Consider the following 20,168-nt stretch of genomic DNA (forward strand, 5'->3'; position numbering starts at 1 on the left):
GAGGAGGTGAGTTTTAAGTCACTTGAGGACTATACCAGATCTAAACAGTAAAGGATTTCCAGTAGAAGATTACTCCAGTAATCTGAAGAAAGGCAAACAAACAAACAAACAAAAATACTGGCTCTCCTAGTACAATGGAAGAAGGTCTGGCCACACTGAGTGGTTGGTTCGCCAAGAAGATTTATGGAGCATCTAAGGTCAAACCACCACTTCTCAACGAGGCAGCAGGGTTTTCAGGAAGCCATGCCACAAGGTTTGGTTTATAGACAAATGAAGTATCTATGGAGCCTTTCTTCTCTCTAAAATTATAAATAATTCCAGTTTCACAGATGCGAAATTTTCTCTAAATCCCCTCAGATTCATACTGATGAATCTTCACTGTAATTATTAATTATAACTACCATGAATTGAGAATTCACTGGGTGCTGGCATGGGCTTTACGTGAATTTCTCATTCAGTGTTCATGAATAGCATTTCCAAAAATGGAGAAACTGAGGCACAGAGAGGTGCAGTAACTAGACCCAGCTTGCCAAACTATGAAATCTGACAATGTCACCCCAGACTCTATGTGCTTCACTGCTGTATTATAGGGTCTCTTTATAAGCTTGGTAACCTTCCATTAGATTGAAGAAACAACTGTGACAGACTCTATTCAATGGTTTGCAAAATGCTCTCACTTACATAGTTCATTTTTACCTCTGCAGGGAAAGTATCTGAGGTTCAAAGATACAAACGTGAGTTTAGAGACATCAAGGTCACATCTCTACTATATAATGGAGCTGGAGCTTGAAACAAAGTCTTGTAATGAACTCAGAACTCATGGCTTAGTAAGACTCAGAAAAAAGTTCCAAGGGGACTACACAGAAACTAGAGGGGATTAGCAAAATATCTTATTAATAGATAAAGGCAGTTTTTAGCAAATAGGATTCAGTATATCTATGACACAGAGCCTGAACAAATCACCTCACTGAAAATCTGTTTTTGATTCTTCTATGCCTAATGCAATAGAGTTTATATAGGTACCAGTTTTCTGTTCTCCCTCTCCCTCTCTCCCTGTGTGTGTGTAATATAGCATTTTGTTTATCAATTGTTTTGGATTACCACAATAAGTTTAGCTGACATCCATCATATCAATTTTTACTTTAAATAAAAACGTGGTGGATTTATATATTCAAGCAGTTTATTCAGAAAATATTTTTTGAGGTTCTCACATTGGCCTGGTTATGTGTTAAGTATTGGAAATCCAAAAGACCCGCATCTGGGTGGCTCAGTTATTAAGCGTCTGCCTTTGGGCTCAGGTCATGATCTCACAGTCCCAGGATCGAGCCCCCACATCAGGCTCCTTGCTCCGCGGGGCATCTGCTCCCTCTCCCTCTGTCCCTCCTCCTGACCCCACTCATGCTCTCTCTCTCTCTCTCCCCCCCCCCCCAATAAATAAAATCTTAAAAGAAAAAAGAGCGAAAGGAAGGAAGAAAGAAAGACACAATGAAGTCGGTGCCCAGACAGGCGGGTACTGGTGCACAAACAAGCAGGGCAGTAATCTAGCATTACAACTACTCTAGCAAGTATAAGGCTAAACTAGCATCTCCAACCTCCAATCACAGCCCTGGGGATGCAGGAGGACGTCCCGAAGCAGCATGCAAGTTAGGAAGCGAATCGATTCCCAGGCTCCTAACCTTCTTTAAGTCTTTGCCAGTTCCATCCTGCAGGTGCACATTCAAGGAGGAAGCATCTTGCTGGTTCTCTTTGCTACCTGCCATTACATAACAGCCCTTCTCCGAGTCTACAAAGAAAAACCTTTTCTTTCATTCACTCTGAATTGTCTGGCAAGCCACCAGAACATAAAGAAATCAGATGGTTCACGTTATAGTGTCAGAAAAACCTTGTCTAATCAAGTCACCATAAACCCACCGCCAGGCTTCCTGTCTGCCTTACTGCGGCTTCTCTCCCACTCGGGGTGGAGGATGGCATTAGAAACCAGAAGTTTCGGTGAGCGTTGACGTAGTCTCCGTTCAGACTATGTTAAAGATGGAAGCAGCAGGGGCAATGCCATTTTGGTTAAAAATCTTGCCTCTTCCATGCCTTGACTCTGGTTTGTGAATCATCCACGCTGGAGAGGAACGCTGAAGAGGGCAGGTCCTTATTTCATCCAGGTGACAGACGCATGGCAGGCCTCCAGGCTTGATCTCTCCATGTTAAAATTAGAGTATTTGAGGTTTATTTTAAAAAAGCAGATCAGGAATGACAAATCTGTGGGTTGTGTCCTTGCACTACTGTCTGCAGGAGAAAGCTTGGTAGACTCTCTTCCCATCTGTGTCTCTGTTGCATATTTAAGAATGTTCTCAAAGGGGTATTAAGTACTCTGTTTACTTCTGATGGAGAACGGCATATCTAAGAGCAAAAGAGACGTAGCTAAGAGAAGTTGGTATTTTATGGTTTCTTGAAGATGTGTTACACTCACAGGAAAAGCATTTTCTTCTTCTTTCTTTTTTATATTTTTTAAAGATATTATGTATTTATTTGACAGAGACCACAAGCAGGGGAGCAGGGGTGAGAGAAAGGGAGAAGCGGCTCCCCACGGAGGAGGGAGCCTGACAGGGGGCTCGATCCCAGGACTCTGGGATCATGACCTGAGCTGAAGGCAGACACTTAACGGACTGAGCCCCCCAGGTGCCCCAGGAAAAGCATTTCCATTAACTTTTTCCAAAAGATTAGTGTATCCCCAAATACCACATTTTCCTTTGTGCTTATCTTTTGCTCAGTGTCAATCATCAACCACATCTCACCCCCCCCATTTACCACATAATTAAAACCAGTTTATCTTAGTGGTCATATATTGTGGGTTCCGCTGTAAATAATGCACTTAACAACCATGAGTAAAACATAATACATCTGGGTTGTGGCCCAGAGCCTTTTCTTCTTGCTTTTAATTTCCTCCAAGTTGATTAACCTGGACTTTTACCAACACAACAGCTACTTATGGGCTGGTGTAAAACAAAATGTTCTCTAAAGCAATCCAGGATATAATACTCTGCATTTAAAAAAAAAAACAAAAAACCAGCCTCATTTAATTAGGATTAATTTCTCCCTCTCAGAGTTCATACGTGATTCTATTTTGGTAAGAAGCAAAATTAAAAGCTTACTTATTTCTGAATGTGAAATGCTACTTCTAGACTAGATTCTATCTGGAATCCTCAGGTGTCTGTTCCTCTCTGTCCATCTGTCACTTCTGTTTAGGGTACTGCACGATGACCCAGAGTTTGCCATGCTGAGGGTTTCTTCTGTGTGCAAAGGAAGATGGGAAGTGCAAATGAGGGTAAGGGGAAGGTCAGGAAGGGAGAGATGAAGAAAGAACCTCGAGGGGCAGCTACAGAAGGTGCAGACCCCCATACGTAGACTGAGCTCAGCGCTGAGCACAGTGAGCCCAATGGTTTCATTTACCAGAGAGAGTGAGCACAGGCAGACAGAATGGCAGGCAGAGGCAGAGGGAGAAGCAGGCTCCCTGCCGAGCAAGGAGCCCGATGTGGCACTCGAGCCCAAGGGTTTCAAAGTGGAGTGTGTGCACCCAGGTTCTGCAACAAAGAACACTGGGTGCTGGAAGCATTGGTTATATGTGAGTTTTCATTACTAGGTCAGAAAAATTGCTTGTATTGAACTCACAGGGGTTGACTTGGGCACCCTGTGCTACGCCTGGTTATCAGTTGATCACGTGTCCTGAGCTTCCCTCGGCGAGCGGAGGGGCAGCTTCACCTCTCCCAAGGGGCCACCTGTGCAGCCTTCTGCATTTGCCCTCTCTCAGCAGGCTGTGGTTGTGGCACTTGATGTGAACTTGGTTAAGAAGATTTACAGATTATGCCAGCCATATTTATTGATAATCCTTGCAAAAAGGAAAACTGGCCTTAAAAGATATCTGCAAACAAAACAAACACAAACAAAAAATTAAAAGCATAAAATCAGAATAAAGAAAATATTGGGAACGTAAAAACAAGGATCAAACAAAAATAAGACAGCTAATATTTTTTCAGTTATTACAAGTTCTCCATTATTCATGTTCCAAGATAAAAATATTAATGATTTAGGGGTGCCTGAGTGGCTCCGTCGTTAAGCTTCTACCTTCGGCCCGAGTCATGATCCCAGGGTCCTGGGATCAAGTCCCGCATCAGGCTCCCTGTTCAGCCTGCTTCTCCTTCTCCCACTCCCCCTGCTTGTGTTCCCTCTTTCATTGTCTCTCTCTGTCAAATAAATAAATAAAAATCTTTAAAAATATATATTATGATTTAATCAGAACTGATAGCAGTGGGCCATAGAATTTTGGTGTCATCAAGACTGTTTAAAAGGGATTTATATCTACTGTCATTAATGCTTACTTGGGTCTTGTGTATATTGGGCCTTTAGCCAAGGATGGAATAAGACAACAACTGTATCTTGGAAGACGTTTTAAAATGTGAATTATTTCATGATTATGTCATCTTTTTTACAACTATTTGTGTGTCTGACTTATTATGTATTAGGTTATTTTCATAAATAACTAAGCAAACATGTTAGACTTGTATGCTGCTTTGGTTAACATTGCCATGTAACCAAACAACCCAAGGGTTTGTGGCTTAAAACAGCAATGTACTATTATCTTTCATGATCTGTGGGTCATCTGGGCTCAACAAGGTACTGGGGTTTCTTACGTGGTTTCAGTCAGACTTCTGAAAGCTCTGTGGGGCTGGATGTTCAAGATAGAACTCATGTGGCTGGCAGTGGATGTTGAATGTTGGCTGGGAGCTCATCTGGATTTTTGTGAGCCCACGCATGGTCTCTCCATGGGATTCGAGCTTTCTACAGAATGGTGTCTGGATTCCAAATGGGGGAGACACAAATGCCTTCCGAGAGGAAGGAAGCAGAAGCTGCCAGGTCAATGAAAGTATGCCCCTAAAAATGGAACCATGTTACTTCTACATTTGTGCCATATTCTGTTGGTCAAAACAGTCACAGGGCCTACGAGATTCAAAAGGGGAGGAAAAATAAGCCACCCCATGATGGGGTTGGGCAGAAGAGTATATATAACAGAAGATAATATTATGGCCATCCTTGAAAAATACAGTCTGCCATAAATGCTAATGTTTTTCCTGATGGGGTGTATAATCATAACATTTGGACTCCTGGAATAACTCAGAATTATAGGTAAGATCACAAACTTTGTGGTCCAACCGACTCACCTAGAGTTCTCCAGTCTTAAGGAATTTAGCTGACCTCTCTGAAAAATTGAGAAAATAGAATCTATGAGATGGGGTGGGGACACTTTTGAATATTAGGTAAGAAAATGTATACCCAAAGTGTCCAGAATATCATAATTGGCTGGATCGGTAGCAGATATTATTATGGTTTTGAGTTGGAGAGTGACTGGTTTAGAAAAAGCTTTTCAGAGCAAGCACTCAGATGATAGCATGGAGGATGTATCAGATAGAGAAGGTGGAAAATCAAGGATGGGGCCAAGGGGACCACTGGGGAGACCACCATCAGGTGAGGACCATCAGGGAAGGAGAGAAGCAGGAGAACAAATGTGCAGGCAGAAGTCTCAGTATGAATTAGTGACTCACTGAATGGGGTGAGAAAGGGAAGGGGAACATCTAGAGCTATGCTTTTTTGCTTTTGAGATTGAGGTTTCCTAGACAGTAAGTAAATTTTATTAAGAATCTGGTCTCATAAAATCATCAAGTCGTAATGGAACATCATTGTGTGAAAGTCATATTTTTTGTTTTTGTTTTGTAAATCACTTCCTTTTATTGCTAAAATTATTATTCAAAGTAGAAAGCATGACATTAAAGATGTCATATCATTATATTTCAAATAAAGTTAGTTAGCTGTTATGGGTTGAATTGAGTCCCCCCAGACGATATGCTGAAACCCTAAACTACCTGTGAATGTGATCTTATTTGAAAATAGGGTCTTTTCAGATGTAATCAAGTTAGAGTGAAGTAAAGCTAAAATAGGAGGGGCCCTTAATCCAGTATGACTTGTGTCCTTACGAGAAGAGGGAAATAGAGACACCTATAATCTCCCCTCAGAGACTGAAGTGCTGCAGCTGTGTGCCAAGCAACACCTGGGGTTACCAGAAGCTGGAAGGGAGGGAGGGGAGAATTTTCCATTTCAGGTTTTAAAGGAAGCCAGGCCCTGCCCACATCTAGCCCCCAGAACTGCAAGACAGTGTGCATGTGTTTAAAGATTTATTTATTTATTTTAGGACGGGAGGGGCAGAGGGAAAGGGAGAGAGACACTCAAGCAGACTCTGCAGTGAGCGTGGAGCCTAATTTGGGCCTCCATCTTTCAACCGGCAAGATCATGGCTGGAAGTGAAACCAGGAGTCCGATGCTTAACCAACTGAGCCACTCAGGTGCCCTCTTATCTGTGGTTTTAAGCCAGCCAGTTCATGGTACTTTGTTACCACAGCCCTAAGAAACAGATACAGTAACTATGTATATATACTACAATGTTGTAGTCATTTTACTTGGTTAAAGGGGCATGGCATTAAATAAGCCCAACTAATCCTTTTGTCAAGATTTCTTTCCCATTCACCTTTCCAGAGACGTGAGGTGGGGCTTTCTCAGGACAGCTAAAAGCTGTGACTCGTCTCTCTGTGCCTTCCAAATGGCAAGCAGAAACTTGTAAATCATAGGTATGCAATTTGTTTGAGAACCACACTGGGCCTTTCAAAAATATTTCATTAAAAAACAAAAAGAAACAGGGGTGCCTGGGTGGCTCCGTGGGTTAAGCCTCTGCCTTCGGCTCAGGGTCCTGGGATCAAGCCCTGCATCGGGCTCTCTGCTCAGCAGGGAGCCTGCTTACCCCCACTCTCTGCCTGCCTCTCTGCCTACTTATGATCTCTGTCAAATAAATAAAATCTTAAAAAAAAAAAAAAAAGAAACAAAAGAAACAATGAGAATGCCTAGAGGGCTTGGTCAGTTGAGCATTGACTCTTGGTTTTAGCTTAGGTCATGATCTTAGGATCATGAGACCAAGCCCCGAATCAGGCTCTGAATTCAGTGCAGAGTCTGCTTGGGGTTCTCTCTCTCTCTCTCTTCCCTCTCCCCCACCATACTCTGTCTCTCTAAAATAAATAAATAAATCTTTGGGTAAAAAATCCCTCAAAGGGCTAAATACATATTTTTAAGCCCCCCATAATATATTGTTCTGATCATTAATATAATCAAAGAGCTACCTTTAAGTGACAAAGAATCGTGATTTTTAAAAATTAAAAGTAGAAATGTAACAGTAGCTAATGCTTATTGAGCAATACCAAGATGCTAAGTATTGCTGGGTCCTTTATACACATCTTCATGCTGAATCTCATCACTGCCTTATTCCTCTGATTTTACATGTGAGACTCAAAACAGGTAATTTGCCAAAGGTCATACAGCTGATAATTGATAGAACCAGGGTACCAACCCTCCACTAGGACCAAATACATGACAGTTAGTACTAAAGTCTCCACTGAGATGAGAGCCACATGTGGCTAATAAAATATAAAAGAAAATTAATTTAGATAAGCAAAATTAAAAATTCAGTACCTTGGGCACACTAACCACATTTCAATGCTCTGTAGCCCCATATGGCTTGGTATATGTAGAGAACATTTTCATCGTTGTAGAAAGTTCTATTAGGAAGCACTGGTCCAGTCCCGTAACAGCATACATTGAAAACCCAGTTAAAGGGAGAGAAGGAATAGCAGAAGGAAGAGAACAAAGGAAAGAGAAAGATTTAGGGTGAGGGAGAGACTTTTAGTGAAGAAAGAAGCCTACGGTCTAGAAGTCGAGTGGGCTCTGAGGACATTTTTAGTCTGTTATATTGTAAATGTTGGCAGTGGAAATTCCAAAGCATATTAAAATATACTTTTTAAAAATTAGAGAGCTACAGTATAACAGATAAATCTCAACTGTGTGCCTGGCATTGAGTGAGGGAGGACTTCTGGGTTGACAAATAGGCATAAGTCACCATCATAAAAATCAGAGCAACAATAATCAAATAATTAAAGTACGGCAGTTATTTTGAAGTGGAAAAAAATTCTATGGAAATAAATAGCAGAAGAGCCCATGATAACCTTGATAGGGTTCAGGGGTGCCTCCCTGAGGACAAAGTGCCATATAAACTGAGAAAGGATTAGACAACCATCCAATGGCAGGGGGGCTTTTTTAAGGCAGATGGCCAGCTACAAGGAGGCCTGGTGTGAAGAAGGACTCAAACAGTTAAATGTGTGGCTGGAGAGAGGGAGAGCAGCAAAAGGTGAGCCGGGGAGTTAGTTGGGGCAGGAATCATAATTTGGGTTGGATGGGAGAGCTTGTTAAAATATTTGTCATAAGAGTGATGAGTGAGGATTTTTTAGCCTACAAGGGATATGTTCAGATTTGCATCTGGAGAGGATTTCTGTACATGCTCAGGATGCTTTAAAAGGAAGCAAGGCTGAAGATGGGGAGGCTACTTGGAAGCTATTTGGTACTGGGATGGCAGACATAGATAGGTCTGGAGAAATGGCGACTGTCAGGATATTTGGAGCTAGAATGTATAGATATTGGCAATCACTTGGTTGTGTTTGAAGGACAACCTTCAGGTTTCTAGTTAGGGCAACTGCCTTGGGTAGGAGTCTGCAACCTGCAACCAACTGGCCAATCTATTCTGTCTTATTTTTGTAAATACAGTTTTATGGGAACCCAGCCGTGCCCATTCTTTTACATACTGCCCATGGTTGCTTTGAAATACATTGACAGGGCGCCTGGGTGGCTCAGTGGGTTAAGCCACTGCCTTCGGCTCAGGTCATGATCTCAGGGTCCTGGGATCGAGTCCCGCATTGGGCTCTCTGCTCAGCGGGGAGCCTGCTTCCTCCTCTCTCTCTCTCTGCCTGCCTCTCTGCCTACTTGTGATCTCTCTCTGTCAAATAAATTTAAAAAATCTTTAAAAAAAAAAAAGAAATACATTGACAGAGCTACATAATTGCAGCAAAGACCCCATAGCCCTAAAGGCTAATGTATTTACCATCTGGCCCTTTAAGAAAATGCCAACTGAGATAAATGATCATTATTTTCATTTATTGAGGTATTAACACTTACTAAACAATGTTCTAAATAATTTTCATATGGTGTGTATGTTATGATACTCCATCCCAACTGGCAAACATGAAGTGTTGCTCTTGTCCCATTACAGGGGGATGGATGTGACATTTTCATTCATACCCATAGCATCAGTTACCAGCTCCATGCCACGGACTCCTCAAATGTTGACTTCTAAACCAGACCTCTCATCTGAACTTCAGACAAGCATATCTCCAACAACCAGCCTCAGAGATGGCCCAAAACTCAGTATGCCCCAAACCAGATTCCTGCTTATCCCCTCAAACCACATCGTCTTTCAGTGTTCCATTTTTCTTAGTGAATATCACCAACCAGAAGAGCAAGCCAGAACTGAAGGAGCCTTTCTTGGCACTTCTCTCTCCCTATTCCTTCTCTTGTCCATTCTTTTGAAAGATTGCTGAAATCTGGCTGCTTCTTTTCATCTGGGTCACCTACCACCTGCCAAGTCCATCTTATTAATAGGATCATCATTTATGTGGGTTCTGTAATAGCTTTCTTATAAACCCATTTCACTCCACCCAGACCCTCCTCCAGTCTTCAAACTGCAGCCAGAGTGTGCTTTCTATCCTGCCCACTTCTACCTCCATTTCTCACCTAATCTAACCTTTCCATGGCTTTGCTTGTTCTTAGGATTCCCATCAGTTTTTATTGTGTTTTCATGTTGTTTCACCGTTTTTTATTTACTCTACAGATAATGGATAGGAAAGCAAAAATCATTCATTTTTTTTTAAGATTTTATTTATTTATTTGACAGATCACAAGTAGGCAGAGAGCCAAGCAGAGAGGGAGAGGGGAAAGCATACTCCCTGCCGAGCAGAGAGCCCAATGCAATGCGATGTGGGGCTTGATCCCCGGACTCAGGGATCATGACCTGAGCTGAAGGCAGAGGCTTAACCCACTGAGCCACCCAGGTGCCCCTCAAAAATCATTCTTGTCAATACACATGAAATAAATTCTGAGGGTCAAGGTTCAGTTAATTTAGCTTCTCAATTGTGGAAGAAGCTAGTTTTATGTCCATCGCATATTGATGTCACTGTTTCTTACTCAGAAATGTGTCTGTTCTTCGAGTAAGTTTTAACATCTGCCTGGTAACTTCATTACAGGAATTAATACAAGGCTACAGACTATAATACAAGTTCATTTTATATGTATGTGACAGTCATGCTTTTACCTTTATGAGGGAAATTATCCTTTAACTTTATGAGGCACTATGCGTGGTTGGCTCTCTGCCAATGCTCCCAGCCTCCCCCTGAACCCCTCTGCTTTCTCCACTCCAGCCCTGGCTCTCTTTTGTTTCCTGTAAGCACCATGTTCCTTCTCCCTTTCCTGGAATTCACTTTCACCCCAGATGTTTTTTCATCCCTTCTTGTAGTAAATATGTTTTATCCGCCAGGTCTCTAATTAAGAATCCCTGGCTGGAAAGCCTTTCCAGACCTTACCAAGCGGGATACATTCCATTATTAGAGGCTGGTAAAACACAGGTGGCGCTTGTTACTTTTGCAGTTTTACATTGTAGAATTTATTGATGCTTTTCAACAAAGTAACATTTTTCTAGATGGCTGTAGGCATTGCATGATAATGGGATGGAGATAGGCTCACAACTGCATCCCAGCACCTAGAGCCTTTGCCTTCACAAATTTTACCTACAAAATAAATATCTTAGATTTTTGGCTGTAAATACTTACTGCTCAGGAGAGCGGTGGACTGACAAAATGTGTTTTGGGGAGCCATTACCACATAAGGTCAGCCATGAAAATGCACAGGAAGCGTGGGGCACCTGGGTGGCTCAGTGGGTTAAAGCCTCTGCCATTGGATCAGGTCATGATCCCAGGGTCCTGGGATCGAGCCCCACATCAGCCCCACATGGGGCTCTCTGCTCAGCAGGGAGCCTGCTTCCCCCTCTCTCTCTGCCTGCCTCTCTGCCTACTTATGATCTCTCTCTCTCTGTCAAATAAATAAATTTTTTAAAAAAAAAAGGAAAGAAAGAAAATGCACAGGAAGCAAAACCATTGGACTGAGCAAAACGAAGGCTATTAGGAGCCTTTTTCAGGTGGAATAACTGGACAGGACTCCAACTGCAGCCACCTGAAGTGGGAAGAAGTACAAGCAGTTAATACAGATGCCCTTGTGCAAAGTTTGGCTCTGACAAAATGAGAGGTACAAGTAGCACTGTGGTAATTCTTTAATAACCTCATTCTTGTATTATATATGCTTTCTTGACTGAAAAGCAAGGATTTACAAGTAATATGTAAAATAGCCAGAAAACTGGAGCTGTGTAGTATCTACCTTTAAAACAATTATAGGCTTTTAATACATGTCTGGTGTAGTCCGTTAAGTCAAGTTTTTGAATGCAAATCAATTGTTAATTTTTCAGCCAAGGGTTTCTTATTTTTAGGCATGGGGACAAGGTTGGAAAATGGCAGCCTTAGAGTTTAGTCTGTACTTTCTGTTTTTAATTGATTTTAAATTTCTTCAAAGAGACTGGTTTCCAGGTACCTGTGACCTGCCTGGGCTATATGGTCTCTGGAGCTTCATAAGAGGCTTTTCTATGCCTTTTATGAAAGGAAAGGAGGAAGGGAGAAATGAAAGTCTTGTGCGTTGATAAGATTAGAGCTATATTGTCGAGAAGGCTGTATGAAATCAATTCTAAAACCAGACCAGATTTAACCGCACTTACCCAGAATAAATGGCCCTCCTCCTTTCCAAGAACAAATCAGCCTAAGTCACCACTTCCCATTAGTTCTGAAGCCCAGAAAAGCTCATAACTTAGGCTGACGTTTCCCTAAGAGAACACAGCAGAGGAGGCAGTAGCTTCCTTTTCCCTTTCAAAGGTCGCTTTATCAGCTCCCTTTATAAATATTGCGCCCACGGGCTTACATCAGAAAGCTCGAGTCGATTGGGGAGCTCTCCATAGTCTATTTTTGCCTGAAAACGCTGAATAGGGTGGGTCTAAGTAGCACCGAGGTCTCGGGGCAGAAGGAGCTCTTAGAGATATGACTGAGCCTGGGAGCCTCGCAACAAATCCACTCGAGTAGGTGGTGCAAAGAAATCGAAGACCCAGATTCACGTTTTCCCTCATCAGTTTGCGCGTGCGGGTGGGTGGGAGATGAGAGCAGCGCCCAGCTGCCAGTCCTGGGCTGCAAACTGCCTTTAGTCGTTTGTGCAAGGAAACTCTCCCCTAATGTAAATTAATTTCCCCCAAGGTGGCCTTCGCCGTGGCCGAGGGGCGTTTCCGGGCCGCTTTTCCAGAGGTTGTTTGGTAAATAAGGACGCTCATGAAGTGTCTGCATTTGGAAAGGCGCTCGCCTGCGGCGCGCATTCCCGTGCCCCAGCCCGGGACCAGGTGGCGGGGACCAGGGCTTTGGTTTTCCCCACTGAACAGAGAGAAGGACCCGACCGGTGGAGGCTCCTCCTCCAGGGATGCTGCAGGGACTGCGTGGTTCCCTGCGCCTCGCCCTGGCGCTGGGCCCCCGGCGGTGGCAGCCCGCGCCGTGCAGTCCGTGCGCCGGGGCTTGGCCGCGCCGCCCGCTTTCGCATCCAGCCGCGCGCTGCGTGCCGCCGCCGCTCTCCGCAGCTCCGCGCTCCCGGAGGCTCCGCATGGCCAGCCCGACCCGCGCCGCTGCGGCCCTCGCCCGTCAGGTACCTGAACCCGGGCGTTTGTGGAAGGGGGGCGGAATGGACCCGGGGTCTCCGAAGCCAGCCGGCCTGGTCGGGCGCAGTGCTGGCGTTTCCTGCATCATCCTGCTTCGCCGCGCATCGCCGTTGTCTCCACCCAGCCGTTTCTTCCTTCTCCAGCCCTAAGCGAAATCTAGACCTCCAGCCCGCGAACTCCGCTTTGGAGAGGCCCTCCTGCCCGGCAGATCTAACGGCCAGCCGGTGACCCGCTGTGGAACGCGGCGCGGACAGCCACCGGGAACGCGAGGGTCGCCATGGAAGTCGCTTTGGGGGAGGAGGGGGAAGCGGAATTTCTGGGTGGCCAGAACCGAGAGCCACATCCTCCGTGCTTTCACCACCCCAAAATATTTTGACCGCAGCCTTCTGCCTCCTTGGATGCCTCCCTTTCCCCCACCCCCACCCCCTCACGTAGCTATTTAGCAGATTAGGATTTTTTTTTTCTTTTCTTTTTAAAGGTCTGCACCTTTCCCCAATTCGTCCCACTATCATTGTGTTCTTAAGTATCTTTTATATTACTGCCTAATTCCCTGAGGTTTTGTCCTTAACCTGTGAGGTTTGGTGTCCACGCGCCTGCATTGCAGGACCCTGTCCTTGGAGAAAATGGTTCATTCTCGTCCTCATCCCTTTTCTAGTCTTGCTATTGTGCGCGAGTGATTGACAAGACCACGAGGCTGAGAGCGCCCAGGAGATTTTTCTATAAATGGCTTAAAACCCTAGTCTAGACTATTTACTCGGATATAAGGGGGGGGACAATTACCTTCTTGTTCTTTGCTGGTGAACCCTTGCTCTGTGGGGCGACCCTGGAATTTAACCGGTCTGCCCTAAGCCAGCGGTGGAGGACGAAAACAGCTGCGTGGTCGGGAAGGGTAGAAAGTGAAGGACAACACTCCCAGGACGCTCTCCTTTGGGGCTGGTGCCTGGGTGCTTGAGCCTCCTTTCCCTGTTTGCTCCGGTACCTGAGCGGAGCCCGCGGTGTGATGGTAAGCGAACCTGATTACCCCAGGCCGCAGTTACCCAGCTGGCTTTACTTAATGAATTTAATTCTTCTTTAAGGACTGCAATAACGGATGCTCCCCAGAATGTACTGGAGAAGCGGGATCAAAGGAGGTGGTGGGGTCTTTCAGGGTAAGTTATTTGCCAGAGTGAAACAGCAATCAACTGAATAAATCTATTTCTTGTTGAGGTTTGGGCAATTTTCACCTGTGGGTTATATAGTATTTTAGGTATGCTGCCATACATTTTAAATTCCGTTCCTGGGCGGGGGGGGGGGTAATCATTTGGGGAGCATTAATATCTTCACATCTAAAATTACCAGGCAGTTGTTTATTTCATTTCATGAGTCATAACTTTTTCTTGGAGAACGATTAATTTGTAAATATTCACCTAGAGGTTTATCTGACCGTATCAATAAGTATAACCCTTCACTAGTGGAAAAAGTTACACTTAACCATTTTTCTCTTTAAAGCAACACCTAACATTTTACAGTAAGTGTGTTGTACTTCTTCACTTTCTTTATGAATTATGGGGTTTATATATTAAGTAATCTCATATAACTTTCCAGGCGACTAATGAGGAGAAAATGAGAAAGAATCTTGTAAAAGCACTTTGAAAATCATAAAAATTCAAAGATAGGGTTTATTATTATTTTCTATATGAATCATTATCTCCACCCCACCCCACAGCTTTCTACCAACCAGGGAGGGTTTTTCTTCTCTTTATGTCTCCCTCTACTCTCCTGCCTATTTCAGTCACTGTCAATTGTCATCCGTAGCACAGAGTGTCCTAATGATCTCACATCCTGGCAGGGTTCAGAGAGGGAGTGGAAACTTGACTCATCAATTTCCCACACACCCAGCTCTTACTATGTGGTAGGCATTGGAAATCTGAGGATAAATTCAAGATAAGGTCTGTGCTCTCAGGATTAAAAATAATAATAATAAGCGCTAGATGATAGATAAGAATATAGTAATTTCCTTTCTAGGATAAGTTTCTGAGTTTTATTTGTCCATAATATTTCTAGTCTTTTAAAAATAATATCCTCTATAGCCTTTTTAAAAAAATACTACTTTTTTTTTTTAAAGATGCTATTTATTAATTTGACAGAGATCAGAAGTAGGCAGAGAGGCAGGCGGGGGGGGGGGAGCAGGCTCCCCACAGAGCAGAGAGCCCAATGTGGGGCTTGATCCCAGGACCCCGGGATCATGACCTGAGCCAAAAGCTGAGGCTTTAACCCACTGAGCCACCCAGGTGCCCCTCCTCTGTAGCCTTATAGCTGATCTAGTCTACTCATCTAGTTTATTAAGGCCAAGTTCAGATACACTCTGGGGACTTAGATATTGAGATATGGATTCTAGCAAGAATGAGATAAAACAGACTATTTTTGATAATTTCTCAGGATTATTTTATATAGTAGGTATATTCCTCAAAGGGTATATAGACGAATGTGATTTTTTTCCCAAAAGGCCTTTATATTTTTATACATAGAGAATTTCTATGAAGTTAAAATTAATTCATAGTGTTAGTTAGGGTTTCTGGGTGGCGCAGTCCGTTGAGCGTTGGACTCAGGTCCTGATCATGGTTTCAGCTCAGGTCATGATCTCATGGTGGTAGTTGGGGATAAGGGTCCACTGAGCCCTGCACTGGGCTAGAGCTCAGCGGGGAATCCATCCGCTGGAGTTTCTTCCTCTCTCTCTCTCTCATATAAATCTTTTAAAAAATTAGTTCTTAATATAAATAATCTATTTGTTGAATTTAGATTTCTGTATATTAGGTTTTAGGTAAAAGGGGAGTGTACTGACATTCTCCACTTGTATTTACATATTAAAATGTGCTGTAATGGTGATTGTATTCACAGTGCATATGTAATGAGGCAAAGGAAAAATGAAATTGATAATTTGGGGGGGAAATGGTGGGTTTTATAGGACCATTGTTGCTTTTGACAAAAACCAAAGTTTTTTTTTTCCTTTATTTTCTCCATTTGTATTTTTAAGTTGCCTTTTGAGTTTCTCATTGAGTTTTCATATTGCATCCCTTCCCCATCTTGATACAGTCCTTTTAAAGTGAGGTTGCTGTTTCCCAACAAGGCCCAAAATTGAGATGCCTTATTACTGGGGAATCCTACAGAATCTTTCTACGGACTCGAGAGCCTTCTGTGTTTCAAAGAGACCAGCTGTCTGTTTCTTCCACTTCCCCCTCCTCAATAGCTCTCCACAGAGTGTGACACTCTAAATCTGCAATTCTCCCCTTTCTATTAGACTAGATTTGATCTTCTTAAGGATTTATTTGTTTATTTGAGAGAGAGCATGACCAAGCAAGCTGGGTGAGGGGCAGAGGGAAGGGAAAGAGAATCCACAAGCAGAACACCACCTGCCCCACTCAATTGACTGAGCCACCCAGGCACCCCTCTATTAGATTTTAAAAGAATATCTCTAATGAACTTAGCACCTAACGCTTTCCAAATAGAGTCAGAAAAATGCACTTATTGTAGACCAAAGTTAAGCATTTTCTGATACACTTGTAATGCAGAGATAGCTTTTAAATATTTACGTATTGTGTCCAGTGCAGAGAAGTACAGATACGATTTTGAGTGGTGAACAAGAGTTGTGGCCCGAATGCTGGCTAACACAAGCCCTCGGGTGCAACCGGGTCATATCAGCCTGCTCCGGGCTTCCCCATTTCAGAGCAGATGGTACCCAAGCATGAATTTTGAGTTCAGAAGTTGCTGTTTTTAATATGCTTTGTTTTTGTCAATTATTTCTTGTCGTTTCACAATCCAGTCATTGTGATCTTCCAGATTCTTCCATAAGCATATGGCCAGAAACATCCTGACTTTGAAGTCATCAGAGAACAAGGAGCATCAGAAGGAGACAGATTAATTATGTAGGAGAAAGTGTCGTTTTACAAATACTGTTATTTTTATCCATCTTTGGAAAGCAAATGCAGAAAAAGGTTTCTAAACAGTGATTGAAAACTGTTTGCAAAATGTGTTTCTTGTATGCCAAACAAAGATTTATTTCCCCCTTAGAACTAGGTTTCACATCTACGCAAAACTAATTACAAACCTTCAGCTAATGTTGCTTATTTTTGAATTTCATTCAGTTTACTGGTTGTTTTTTAATATTCTTAGGTAATTTCTCTTGGAGCTCAGGTTAAAAGCTGTTAGTTTCAGTTTCTAGAATTAGAGAAGTTTTGTTTTCCTTTTTGTTTTGGCAGGGTTTTTTTGTTTGTTTGTGTTTGTTTGTTGTGGGTTTTTTTGAGAGAGCACATGCACATTCGGGAAGGGTTGCCTAGGTAGGCAAAGAGAGAGGGGGAGAGAAGATCTTAAACCGGCTCCACCCTCAGCCTGATGGGGATCCATCACATGATCTCAAGATCACGACCGGAGCCAAAATCAAGAGTCCGATGTTTAACTGAGTCACCTAGGCCTCCCAGAAATTGTTTTAAATGACAGAAATTAGACTTCTTGATGAAATTCTGAAGGCACTCAGTTGTGTATTACTTTGAAAAACTGCATATAGGGCAATCCTTATTTACAAATTAGAAAATCAGAGGGTTGCTGTTCCTATCATTAATAAGTCACATTTTACAAAAGGATGTAGTAGCTTACTAAAATAGAGTACCTGGTAACTTGATCATTTGTATTCAGTTTCCAGGAACTTAAGTAGTAGTATCAAGTTATAATTACAAGAGCACTAAGTCCAGCATAAAAACACCTTGTTCTTTATCTTTGCCATTAATTAACTTGATCTCACAGGGTCAGTGGATCACTGTGAGTGGTGGGTAGTCCTAGAGGTATTTTAAGGACAGTTCAGGAAAGTAAAAATTATATACTGGGCTACTGGGCCATAATCATTCTTAAAGTTGGTTCTTTAAGGATTTGTATTAACAAAAAGGTCTTTTATGAAATACAGCAAGTACACAAGATTTTTATAAAAACGACAGCAGTCTGTTTTGTTGAGAGATCCCAAACCATGAAGATCAATCCATGTTTAGCGAAAAGAAAAAAAAAAAAATTAAGATTTTATTTATTTATTTGACAGACAGATCACAAGTAGGCAGAGAGGCAGGCAGAGAGAGAGGCGGAAGCAGGCTCCCCAGTAAGCAGAGAGCCTGATGTGGGGCTTGATTCCGGGACCCTGAGATCATGACCTGAGCCAAAGGCACAGGCTTAACCCACTGAGCCACCCAGGTGCCCCAGTGTTTAGCAAAATTTAGAACACAATTATTAGGACGTATTTGATTGTAATAGTTACTGTGCTAAATGAGAGTCCAACATAATCTAAAGAAATGACTCCCTTTTCCAATTGTTCAAATTAACTAAAAAATTTTATAGAGCCAAACCAAACATTCTGGGGGTGGGGATGTCTATATAGAGGGCTTGTCTGAGCAACTGCTAGGCAGTTGGAAAAGCTGAGGATACCACCAGACTGCTGGGCCAGATGGGGCATTATATACTTCCTGCAAGAGGAAGTTTCCACACTTCCTCCAGGAGGACGAAAGGAGTGTGATAAACTGGCTACACCATATGTCTGGTGTGACAGGTGGAGGAAATGATAGGGAAGAAAAAAAGAGGTGACGGTGGGAAGGTGACTTTGGCAAGTTTAGTCCTAACATGTTAAGCAGAGGCATGTAGACAAGAATGCTTAAGTACTGGTCAGCATTCAGCCGCTGGGTCAGTGTGTACCCCTAGTACAGCCCACCCATGTTCCTTATTGACTTGATGTTCCTTGATGCTGTTTGCAGTTCTCCTGCTTTGCTAGCCTCCCTTGCAGCTAGATAGCGTGACACATGTCTGACCGATAAGGCATATGGGAATTCCTGGGGAATGCGATTAGAGTGAACAGACTTGGCTGCTGTTATCCTTTCCCTCCCCATCTTTGGACCTTGAAAATCATGAAAGCTGAAGCTACAGCTATAATGAGCTTTCTTTTGATTCTGAGGAGAAGGCTCAGAAAATCAAAGGGCCTTGAGATGCTGGGCTACCTCCAGGCTTGGCTCCTCCAGACTGATGCGAGAAAACCAACTCCTCTTTCTGTGCTTGACTTACTTGCAACTGAACGCATGGCTGAGTGATACGTAGACGGTTAATGCAGGACATTAGTGAGAGGTAGAATTGACACAAGAAGTTAGTGCCATACGTGGGGTACTTGATTTTGCAGCTAAATTTGATTTGGACTTATCTGTAGTCATTCAGCTCCTCATGGACGCTGAAGAGGATGATCAAGCATGTGATTATGTTCTGAGATGACAGGGAAAAGATACAGGATAGTTGCTACTGAGGGGATGGGAGAAATGGAGAAATCAGACCTTTTTTTTTTTTTTAAAGATTTTATTTATTTACTTATTTGACAGAGATCACAAGGAGGCAGAGAGGCAGGCAGAGAGAGAGGAGGAAGCAGGCTCCCTGCTGAGCTGAGAGCCCTATGCGGAGCTTGATCCCAGGACCCTGGGATTATGACCTGAGCCAAAGGCAGAGGCTTTAACCCTCTGAGCCACCCAGGCGCCCCAGAAATCAGACTTATTAAAGAGATTCTTGAAAGTACACACGTCTCAATTACTGATGGGGAAGCTGAGGGCTGGGAGAATGTTGTGGAGAATGGTATATTATCTTGAAAGTAATGAAGATGTAAAGGAAATATAGGAAAACATGCACAATGGATTTTTATTAGAGGTCATGTCTGGGAAGTGGGAACATGGTGGCCCGGGGTACTAGTTTAAAATGTTAGTGATTTATTTTTTGAATGTTGGGAATTTTATACTTTTCATTTTTCTTCGCTTTACAGTAGAATTTAAAAATAAACATGCATTCCTCTTATTAGATGAATTAAGGATTAAGAAGGAAAGATGTAGAATGTAATATGATATCAGAAATAGGGATCAAGTTTTGGTGGAAACATGTGCCCTATTTTAGATACATTCAGTCTGAGATAACCAAGGTCCTGTGATTATGAAATAAAAATGTATGCCTTTTGGTAAGAATTCAAAAATGAGACTTAAATCTCCTAAGTGGTTCTCAGCCTTTCCAGTGCCTTGGAATCTCCTGGAGAGCCTTCAGTGAAAATTGATGTGAAGTCCCACTCCTGAGTTTCTTTCATTTTTTCCCTGGAGTTTTTGTGCATCTTGGCTACAGCATGGGCAGTGACATTTCCTTAAACAACAAAAAAATAAACTTCCCAAGTGAACCAATTCAGCGGCCAGTGTTGGAAACCATTGTTCCTCGCCGTTGCTAAAATCTTCAAGGGAGATAGTGTAGAATGGTTCTGAGCCCTGAGTGACCAGTTAGAATGTTGTGGGTAAGTTTGAAGAAACAACCATCCACTCCCCTGCTCTTTCCCTGTGAGGTTCTGGTTCAGTTCTGGAATGGAGTGTGGTTTAGTGTTTCTA

The 20,168-nt window shown here is 42.9% G+C and overlaps 1 protein-coding gene across 4 annotated transcripts in view; it reads left to right on the forward strand.

The window, feature by feature from the left end:
- Nucleotides 1–20,168, forward strand: part of BCAT1 (branched chain amino acid transaminase 1) — a 103,933-nt gene that overhangs the window by 20,360 nt on the left and 63,405 nt on the right. The window contains exons 1-2 of one of the 4 annotated variants that reach the window (XM_044229379.1): nucleotides 12,333–12,749; nucleotides 13,839–13,910. The exons of 1 other annotated variant lie outside the window; for it this stretch is intronic. In XM_044229379.1, coding sequence (XP_044085314.1) covers nucleotides 12,531–12,749; nucleotides 13,839–13,910 — 291 coding nt within the window. In that variant the 5' untranslated portion in view covers nucleotides 12,333–12,530. Of the gene's footprint in view, nucleotides 1–12,332; nucleotides 12,750–13,507; nucleotides 13,766–13,838; nucleotides 13,911–20,168 lie in introns of those variants that run through there. 2 more of the 4 variants (XM_044229375.1, XM_044229378.1) reach the window with 2 other exon arrangements.

Source organism: Neovison vison, chromosome 12 (genome assembly GCF_020171115.1).
Source record: "Neovison vison isolate M4711 chromosome 12, ASM_NN_V1, whole genome shotgun sequence".
In the NCBI taxonomy this organism is placed as follows: Eukaryota; Metazoa; Chordata; class Mammalia; order Carnivora; family Mustelidae; genus Neogale; species Neogale vison.